The 11,214-nt window shown below is 33.9% G+C and overlaps 1 protein-coding gene across 1 annotated transcript; it reads left to right on the top strand.

Moving 5' to 3' along the window:
• The first annotated feature begins 2,619 nt into the window (after positions 1 to 2,619).
• Positions 2,620 to 10,934, top strand: LOC117984058 (glucose dehydrogenase [FAD, quinone]-like). The gene is made up of 6 exons (XM_069499927.1): positions 2,620 to 2,701; positions 3,083 to 3,240; positions 5,421 to 5,578; positions 5,907 to 6,021; positions 6,761 to 6,956; positions 10,851 to 10,934. Exons 1-6 carry the CDS (start codon positions 2,620 to 2,622, stop codon positions 10,859 to 10,861), a joined length of 720 nt encoding a protein of 239 aa, XP_069356028.1. The 3' UTR covers positions 10,862 to 10,934.
• Positions 10,935 to 11,214: the final 280 nt, after the last annotated feature.

Below are 11,214 nucleotides of genomic sequence, written 5' to 3'. Positions count from 1 at the left end.
TTTAGTATGTAGGTAAATGAAAAAGTTTAAGTTAATATTGATGTTATTATTATTCTGTAAAATATTATTTTATCACATTATCAATATAAAAATGAAAAAAATTAAAATGCTGTAATGTAATTATTACTAAAACAACGTTATTATCTGTCATCATTACAATAGACCACACTACTACAACAACGAGTACTAGTTTTATATAACTTAAAATTGAAACATAATTTATTTTAGTTATAAATAATATTACATTTTTATTACAGCTGCTTCTTTATTCTTACTGCTAGAAAGAACAAGATGTATTTAATAAATAAATCTACTAAAAGGTAAAAAATCACATTTGAAAATGGCGTCATACAGCTTCCATTATACATTTTTTTTCATTTATAGCCATACTAGCTTATGCTCGCGACTTCGTTCGCGTAGACTATACAAATTTCAAACACCTATTTCACCCCCTTAGGGGTTGAATTTTCAAAAATCCTTTCTTAGCGGATGCCTACGTCAAATCTATCTTAGCTATCTGTATGCCAAATTTCAGCCCGATCCGTCCAGTAGTTTGAGCTGTGCGTTGATAGATCAGTCAGTCAGTCAGTCACCTTTTACTTTTATATATTTAGGTTCCTGTTCAGGAATTTAGATATTAAGGTGAAATATCTCGCAAACATGCATTGAACTCTGAAAACATTACACTCCTTTTTTTGGGCAGTCGTGTTTTATTTAATTCTCGGTTTTGGGATTTGGTTGCTAACAATTAAAGTTTTTTTAAAATAAAGTTTTGTGTGATACCTGTCTTGTTTTATTTTGCTCAAAACGGCCTTAGATCAACATACAATTCTGACATAGCGACCTTATATTTAATCGCCATTTTCATGGCTCTACGTAAGACCCATCTGTCGTTCGTACGCCCACAATATCTGTCTCTGTAAACTGCTGAGATGAGTAATCTGAACCAAGAATTTGTTCTCACTATGCAACCAGTACCACAGTAAATATCTACTTATTGACTATGCTTCTATACAGTACTAACTCTTAGTTACTTTTAAAATGGAGCAAAATCTAATTATGGCACTTGTTCTATAAAATATCGCAAGCGAAGGGATTTCTTACATTCAAAACTATAATATTTTTTAACCAACAACGTGCCCTCGGAACTGTGTGCCCGGAGCGGTCACCGCGTTCGCACTATGGTTGAAGCAGCTCTTGCTTCTCTACACACAAATATGTATCTATATACATTAGAGGTAGTGACTTTATATTATGTGAGGGATAATCTCCGGAACTAATGATTCGATCCTTAAAAATATTTCGCTGATATAATATTTTGAATTTAGTTTGAATACTTATGGTAAAGGTTACAAAATTATATTCATGCGGACAATGTCGCAGGTATAATAATAATTATAAAAAGACCAAGACCAATTATTACAAAAAAATTGAAACGATTTCCACGAACTCTTGCTATAGAAATTGGAATAACGCAATTTGGAGGTAATCTACGCACAATTATGCTGATGTAGATCTAATTTCAGGACCTTGTAATCAATTAAGTACAATCATATTAAATTGGGTTAGTAATTAAGGTACCGTCAAGTTTACCTGGTAAAATATTAAATATTGATGTAGCCATAAAATATACTAAACGAGCATTAAGGAAATATTGATGGTAGGTACTAACACACTGAATTAAGTAAATCTGTTGTAAACTTTAACTAAGACCTAAATCTGAAATATAAGATTTATTTTATGAACTTTAGTTTATCCTTATATTTGTTCCGAGGTAACTAAAGTTTAATAGGTACCTACTACATAATATGTAGTAGGTACCTATTAAAATTTTATAAAAAATAATGTCATCTTTACTTCTATACTAATATTATAAAGTGGTAAAGTTTGTAAGTTTCTTTGTAGGAAATAATCTCTGGAAATACTGAACCGATTCAGAAAATCTTTTCACCAAAAGAAAGCTACATTATTCTTGAATGACATAGGTTATAATTTACTTCCAAAACAATAAAATAGAGATCAGAATGAGCAGGCAAACGTTTTTCAAGTCTTACAGTACAGGAATTTCTACGCACCAATAAATTGTCCAGTAGGTACGAGGTCGAGAATGTTTGAAGTTCGCGCAGCATTTAACTTGAAAAACGAACGGCTTTTTTAAATGAGGCATCGAGCACCTAATTGTCGTGTAACGAACTGAACACAGAGCTAGAATAAATTTATTAGAAAAACGTTTTGTCTGACCTAGCTTTAAAATTTGTGATTCAAAAAAATCATTTGTGTCTTTATTTAAATTATTTTTTCTTATAATAATTAAATATCCTATAAATCCTAAAAAAAATATCCCGAGATGGAATACGAAATTTTACATTTATATTGTTTGCAAAAAACGCGTCAATGAACACAATTAGTGTATTATTCTCAGCCTTGATATAAAAAGTAGTGTATACTTTTCCCACTAGTTATCGAACCATTCGTTTAGACGCGTTCAATCACGGAACACGGGGGTCTTAAGTATATTTATTAATACAAAATAATAAAATCGGTGTAAATAAATCTTGAAAGTTGAAAGGTGGGAAAATATGGTTTTGTGATTATTCAAAAGTGGAATCAAGTGAAAAAATGGCAACAACGTGGATACCGCCGGATATAAGTGAAGTTTGCTACGAACAGCGTGCTCCTTTGACGCAATGCTCGTCTATGGGTTTTATGTATTTGGCCTTAGTTACGCGTCTTTTTGGTGGGGTCTCATACAGTGTACCATACCCTAAGAAAAACCCGTATGACATTTATAATGGTGGACTTGTAAGTCCAGAGTTATCCGCGATTTCAGAAAGCTTAGGATCCAACCACAATTATCCAGTTAGCACTTCTAATTTTAACTTCGGTATTGGAGCACCTCATAGTCAATACCATCAAACTAATCCTCGAGCAAAAAATGGCTATCAATATGATTTTATAAGCTATCATCCACCGCCACCATTTTCCAGTAATTTTGATTCTGGCCTTTCGAAATTTGATACTCGCCAACCTAATGTTAATTTTGATTTCCTGGATAAAAATTTCGGAGATCTGCGTTTACAAGAATCTAAGGCTGTGCCAACTACAGTAGAGAAAAAGGACAAAAAAGTGGAGAAATCAAGACGTAAACGCGAAATAGAAGAATATGACTTCATCATAGTTGGAGCTGGATCAGCTGGTTGCGTTCTTGCCAACCGTTTAACAGAAGTTAAGAAATGGAAGGTAAATTCTTTAGGATTTAAAACTGTAGTAATGACGCGTGCAATAAGTTGAGAATTCATTATCATCATCATGATAAACTCATTTCCGGTCAACTACTGAAGACAGGTCCCAGAATGGGGAGAGTTTAGGTCATAGTCTCCCGCACTGGCCCAGTGCGGATTGGCAGACTGTACTTTTTGAGAATGCAGTTTCGTCACGATGTTTTGCACGTGATATTTAATTAAAAAAATTAAAGAGTTAAAAATTTATTTTTTCGTTGTTTTTAATAGAATATTTGCACTGTTAATCATGACTAATATTCCCCTGTCAACTAAGTGTAAAGCTTATGCTAGGTACGACAATAGTGCAACAGGTAGGGTTTGAACCCCGGCATTTCAGGATGCAGTCCGCTCCTGTAACCGTTGAGCTATTGAGGCTTCAAATAATTACAAAGCTATAAAATATATTGACCCCACCTCTGAACAAATACCGTGCACACACACTTATTTATAGAAAAGGGCATACCCCATTACTTTCAAATAGCCTTGATTTGAACACAATCTCAATTAGACACACAAATCACAATAAGTACATTGACACCAAATACTTCAATTACCGGCTCAAGGGACAGGACAATACCTAGGCATTTTTTTACACAAGCATTATTACTTTTTATTCCATTGAATTCAGATTTATCACAGCCACAAAATAGAGAATTCAAACTAAAAGTAATTAAATTTAAAAGCTTTTATTATAAAGTTACAATACTCAACGTACTTACTTAATCATCAAACAATATTGGAAAGGGGAATATTAGTCATTTAAAAAAATGGCTAATATTCTTTAAAAAAAAAAAGAGCCTCAATAGCTCAACCGGTATAGGAGTGGACTGAAAACCGAAAGGTCGACGGTTCAAACCCCGCCCGTTGCACTATTGTCGTACCTACTCCTAGCACAAGCTTGACGCTTAATTGGAGAGGAAAGGGGAAAATTAGTCATTTAAAAAAAATGGCTAATATTCGTTTAAAAAAAAAATGTTAGTAGCAAACGAATAGAATTTTTCAGTTGCGAGTAAGTAATTATTTTTAAATTCGCAACAAATTGCAAGAATATTTTACACGCACTACAGAACAACAATTATTTTTTTAGTACGGTGCAATCCATAATATACTGTTATCTATAATTATGTAGTAGCCTGTAAAGAATAATCTATCGTAACCGAGCTATAGCCATTATATTTATATAGAGCCAAGTTTTTCTGTATGTATGTACTATATATAGTTTTTTTTTGTTGTATCGTAAGTTGTTCGTTACTTTGCAAAAACAGTGTATAGAGCCTACTTATTCCATATACAATTAATAATATGAATTTGTTTATACCTCGTCCTGAAACTCAAAGTCACTCAGCGAGCTATTGAGAGAGCTATGTCAGGAGTTTCCCTGAGGGATAAGATCTGAAGTGAGGAGATCCGCTGAAGAACTAAGGTCACTGACATAGCCAAAACCATTAGCAAGCTGAAGTGGCAGTGGGCAGGCCATATAGTCCGTACAAAATGACTCCTCACGCGCCATTTTAACTTTATGGGTCTGCTGTCATGTCCAAAGTACGGTTGACCTTTAAAATAAGGACTAAAATCGTACTTTTGACATGAAATTGACACAAAAAGTTAAAATGGCGCGTGAAGAGTTAAATTTTACGCGTTATACCTGTCGTAGAGGCGATGGCCGATTAGATTTCGTCACAATCAGTGACGAAATAGCCATGAAGATATACCTCACAGTAAGACACAGATAGACACACTTTTGCATTTATAACGTTAGTATGGATCAGCCACTAAACAATTATTTTAAAATGTTGATACTTGTTCATTGTATTATTATTCAAGTGTTGCAATATTATATTATACTAGCGACCCGCCCTGGATTCGCATGGGTCATCATCATCATCATGATTAACCCATTACAGGCCCAATACTGCCTATGTCACTCAGGAATAATGTAGCTATCTACTGGTGAAAGAATTTTCAAAATCAGTTCAGTAGTTCCAGAGAATACTCCCTACAAACAAACTTACAAACTTTAACTCTTTATAATAATAGTATAGATTAGGAAGTTGATTGAAATTCGTGTTCCTGAAAACACAATTCAGTCAGTAAAAACTATAATGTACAAAATACTACAGTTAAATTAACTATTTTTAGATACTTCTGATAGAGGCTGGTCCTGAGCAACCAGACGTAACTATGGCACCGTCGTTTGCACCAACACTTAAGGGTTCTAACATCGATTGGAACTTTAGAACCCAACCAGAAGAACTGACGTGTAGATCTTCAAGAGGTCGAAGTTGTTCGTGGACAAGGTAACTTTAAAACCAATAATAGGGTCTTGGACTATAGTAGATAATAAAATAACGTGATTTTTTGTATAGCTGTAGTTTATGGGACTAGAGTTTATTAAGTAAAAAAATCATGATTTTCATTTATTGTTAAAGTGGCAGTCTGCGTCTCGCCGCAGACTGCCATATAGGCCGCATTACGTCGCATCGTGTCGCGTCGCGTCGCGTCGTATTCGTCGCTCACATAGGACACCGCGTTATGTAAAACGAATATAATGAAATAAAACAGCTTTGTTGTTTGATTGACGTTGTGAATAACATTAAGTAATTACTAAAAATCATTATTTTTCAGTGGTAGAACAATGGGAGGTTCCAGTTCCGTCAACTACATGGTTTATAGTCGAGGAAATCGTCTTGATTACGATACCTGGGCAGGATTAGGCAACCACGGCTGGAGTCACAGTGAGGTAAAGGTGTCCTAATATTTTTGACGACCACCCTGGTGCAGTGATCTTATTACCGGAGGTCCCGGGTTCGATTTGTGGCAGGGGCCTGGAATTTTATAATTTCTAAATTTTTGGTCTTGTCTGGTGGGAGGCTTCGGCCGTGGCTAGTTACCACCCTACCGGCAAAACCATGCCGCCAAGCGATTTCGCGTTCCGGTACGATGCCGTGTAGAAACCAAATTAGCATGGCTTTAATAAAAATTGCAATACCCCTTCCAGGTTAGCCCGCTTCCATCTTAGACTGCATCGTCACTTACCACCAAGTGAGATTGTTGTCAAGGTCTAACTTGTAACCTGAATAAAATAAAAATATTTTTTTATCAGAAAGTCATACTTCTTGTACGAGTAATATTGCAGCCTGATCCAAGTTAGTCTATAAATTTAAAAAAAAGTTAAAGAAGTTAATAGTGAAATTTCTCAAAATATTGCCTTATTTTTATTTTTATCACTTCAAAGTATTTTATATCGTATTAGCTTTCGAAAATATATCACTACTAAGTACTTACACTTACATTTTCTATGAATGGTTAAAAAAAGATTTTTTTCATTATTTTGTTTTCTATCAATAAAATTTGTCCAAGTTCATAATAATAGATGCACTTTATGAAGACTTGTCCTATGAAATTAAGTGTTCTTTCATTTACAACGAGGTATCTGAATTATTCATAATTTCTCAACTTCGTTTCTTTCATGGTTTCAGGTGCTTCCGTACTTCAAAAAGTCTGAAAACAACAGAGACATTGAATCTAATGACAAATATTACCATGCAGTCGGTGGACCACTTAACGTGGAAAGATTTCCCTATACTGATATAAACACTGTTATGTTAGTGAAAGCTTTCAAAGAAAAAGGATTACCCTTAAATGATTTAACAGCGGCAAATAATTTAGGAACCGGTATATCCTTATCTACCTCTAAGGATGGCCGAAGATGGTCCGTTAATGTTGCTTTTATCAAACCTATACGTGAAAAACGTCCAAATTTAGATATAATAACAGATGCTCTTGCTACTAAAATAATCATAGATCCACAAACAAAAGTAGCTCACGGAATAACTTATTATAAAAATGGAATTATTTATAGTGCATATGCTCGAAAAGAAGTTATAGTTAGTAGTGGTACTATAAATTCCCCAAAACTACTTATGCTTTCTGGTATTGGCTCTAAAGAACATTTAGAGAGCCTAGACATTCCAGTTTTAGCAGATTTACATGTCGGCCAGAATTTACAAGATCATGTAACTACAGATGCCCTAATTATATCTCTTTCAAATAAAACATCTACAGTCGTTGATGAACACGAACTGTTAAATGAAGTTCAAAAATATAGAGTACAAGAGCCTAAAAAGTCTGGACCGCTAGCAACTACTAGTACTCTAAATAGTATTGCATTTATTAAAACTCAGTATGCTTATGAACCCGCACCAGATATTCAATTCCATTTCGATGGGAGAAATGTTAGAGATTTTTATTCAGATCCTACAAATTATGTAGCATCAAATATCTTTCCTTTATCATTCTACGATGGTCTTTCAGTGCGATCACTGTTACTTGTACCTAAAAGTAGAGGATTTATTTTATTGAATCATACTGATCCAATTTTCAGTCAACCTTTGATATATCCCAGATTTTTTACAAATAAAATAGATTTAGATACATTAGTTGAAGCAATGCGATACGCTGTAAGCTTAGAACAAACAGAAATATTTAAACACAACGGTGCTAAATTTGTCAAAAAACCAGTAATAGGGTGTTCGGAATATCTCTGGGGAACGTACGATTATTTCGCTTGTTTGCTTATTGAATATACCAGCACCATATATCACCCTGTGGGTACATGTAAGATGGGGCCAGCGTGGGACAAAGAAGCTGTTGTTGATCCTAGATTACGAGTTTATGGAATAAAAAATCTTAGAGTAATAGATGCATCTATTATGCCTAAAATAGTTAGAGGAAACACAAATGCACCAACGATAATGATTGCTGAAAAAGCATCAGATATGATAAAAGAGGATTGGTTATCACATAAATATCATTAATTTAATTTATATGAATAGTTTGTAACATAAAACTAATTATAAGCTTAGTCTATAATAATTGCCATTAAATCTGTTACCATGAGTATCATAATACCTTATTAATTTAAATTATAGGTACCTCATTGTTTAATGAATCGAGCTAAAATAGGGCGCTCTTTCTTTTACAATATTGTATAGAAGTGAAAAGGATACACTATGATTGTGATTGGTGACTAAAAGAAGTAAGGGTATGTAGCTCACTACAAAACATCTTGAAGATTGCTAGCTTTTGCCCGTGCCTTTGTCTGTGCGATATCGAGATAAAACTAATCTTCAGATATTTTATTTGCATAATTATTTTTAAAAGTAATAATAATAAAACATCAACCATTAGGAAACAGAAAACAATCCAGTGAACAATCCTGGTCAAAAATATAATAACAATGAGTCCCAGAAATACGCCAACTTACAAAATACAGTCCAACGACTAAGCCAATTTAATGTGAAATGAAAACCTGCGAACAAAATTAAAGAGCATCAAAGGACATGGCGAGAGACAGACTAACATTTTGTTCACAAACGTGAGCGTGCAATGTGTCCATTATCTGCGACCAATGAAGTGCGGTTTCTTACTTCTCTATTAGCTCTATGACTAGAGTATAATCCCTATACCTAGCATATTTGAAACTGACGATCAATAGTATGCACAAGACGTGTCATTACCAAAAAAAATTTTTTTGGCCTGTAACCAACATGTTTTTGGTAAGTACAACTTGACCAGTGTCATACTATAAACTAGAGTCATAGTGATTTTTTTTTAAATAACCCTTATATATAGGAACTAAGAATAATTTGGTTAAATTCTCACGATGTTACTCCTCATTTCAAAGCATAAGGGAAAAATGGAACATGTACAAAAATCCAATAATATAGCTTTTGTATGTACATAGACGTTTAAGTAGGTACCTAGTTAGAATTTATCATGATAGCAACACAGACGTATTATAATATTACTGTGTATATACTTACATGGATGGTTAGTAAATGTTTTCTCTAAAATAATCTCTTTGTATAAATGTGCTAAATCTAAAAAGATTTTTCTATAATAAAGAGTTCAAATATAAATTACTTGCTATTTATTTTTAATTAGAAATTGTAATAAGTTCTTTAAGAAAAATTAAGACATCTTGAAAGAGAAATTAAAAAGTTTTAAAATGTATTTTCCATGTAGGCGCAGTAAAACGCTAAAGTTTTGAACAAAAACCAGCGGTATAATATTAACAGCTGGCTTGCCTACAGGAAAGATGTTTGGAATGGGGCCACTAAAAAATTTCACTTTTCATACGCGTTTAAAATTAAAACTGCTTTTTATGCACTTGGGCATAAAAGTGCTGTACCTATGGAAATGTCTATAGTGCCTGAGCCTGGCCTCCTATGCTCTCCTGGCAGATTTCATTCATGTAAGCTACAGTTGGTGCTACATGTCAAATGATTTCTGAACTTGAACTTGCGCAGTGGGTGATAATTATATCAGGCTGCCTCTAGTTGGTGGGTTCCCAACGAGTCACACTCAGTCGTGATTTATCGATGTACCTATAGCTAGACTGTAAACAGAAGAGGTGAAGTATGAGAATGAACTCACTCACAGCTCGCGGCTGAGTATCACCACATGAGTACTACTCTGTGGTATCACTGTTTCATTTCCTCGCAATCGAACTGAAAAGAAGAGTATTTAACTCGAGACTAAAGCCCATTCATACTCAACTCTTTAGCATAAACATCTCATTATATGAAATGGCTCGTTTTAGTCCCTTGTTGAAAAATCTACTATTTACATGTTACTCTAAAAACTATGTAATTAGTAGGTAAATTATGATGCTTGTTCACGATAATCTAAGTAATGTATTTTAATTTTGTAGTTGTAAACTTTAGATAGTAATATTTTACTTTTTGTAAACTTTGTAACTCTAAGTAGGTACTAACTCGTAAGAAGCTATCCCACTAAAATATTTTTTATTGACTTTTTTCTATGAATAGTAAATATATGTGTTCATTTGTTAGATATTATGCTAATAATATAATCATCACAGTTAGTTTTTAATTTTTTTACATAATATTTTTTAAAGTGAAGCTTAGAAAAAGTCTTTTTAGATAATATTATTTATAAATTAACTAACTTATTAATGAATATCGTAAAACTAAATAATTCAAGACTATTGTGTTGTTTGTATTGTAATATAATTTGGTTTAGTGACCATTAATTACTGTGCCTTATGCTTGTTGCCATGTTAAATAACAAAATATTCGCTCATGGCGTGGCCCACAATAGCACCATCTGGTTCTTACATCCCTATTATCTTGCTTCATAAACCGCTGAAACAGAAACAATCTGAACCAAGACTCGGCCGTTTGAAATCACCACCACAATAAAGAATTCCTTGTCTCTTTCTAATAGAACAAAAATGAACAAGACAAACGTGATTTTTGGCATGGATATAGTTTCCAAGCCCTGAAGAGTGACACAGGCTACTTTTTATCCCGGAAAATCAATGAGTGAGATTTTCAAAAAACCTAAATCCTCGTATCCAGGCATCAACTAGTCTTTTTTTATTTTATGCGAGTAATTTTGTAAAAGTAACAAAGTCGCTTAAACAAGTCCCCATGGCTGCACATGATTTATCATGCACAAAGCACGTCAGAACATTCTAACTAGAGGTCATAGCCCCGTTATATTTTTAAAACGTGCTGAATTTTTTCCTCTCCACCTTTGCAGGCTTTTTCTGAAAATGTCATCTCTGAAGCAGTAAATCTTAGCGACTAACGAGATAAAATGAAACAATACACGACGTCCGTGCACCTCTAATTGTGTACTCTTGTTAAAGTTTATTGTGGAACTAAAAATTGTTCTGGAAGACGTATTTTTTTAACTGCACTTACAAAATACAACGTTAGTTTTAGTATACGCAAAACCTGAAAACAGTTTGTTTAGAATCAGTAACAGAATCGATTGCAATCAATTTTTGACCAAAATATACCTTAAAATCCTGCAAGTTTAAACACCTAGTTGAATGACCGCACGCACCCGCTGATTCGAGCCGCGGAAGAGGGAGCGCGCACGATCGACGCAACGCCAGCCG

Source organism: Maniola hyperantus, chromosome 7, assembly GCF_902806685.2.
Source record: "Maniola hyperantus chromosome 7, iAphHyp1.2, whole genome shotgun sequence".
NCBI lineage: Eukaryota > Metazoa > Arthropoda > Insecta > Lepidoptera > Nymphalidae > Maniola > Maniola hyperantus.
This window is presented reverse-complemented; position numbering and strand designations above follow the sequence as displayed.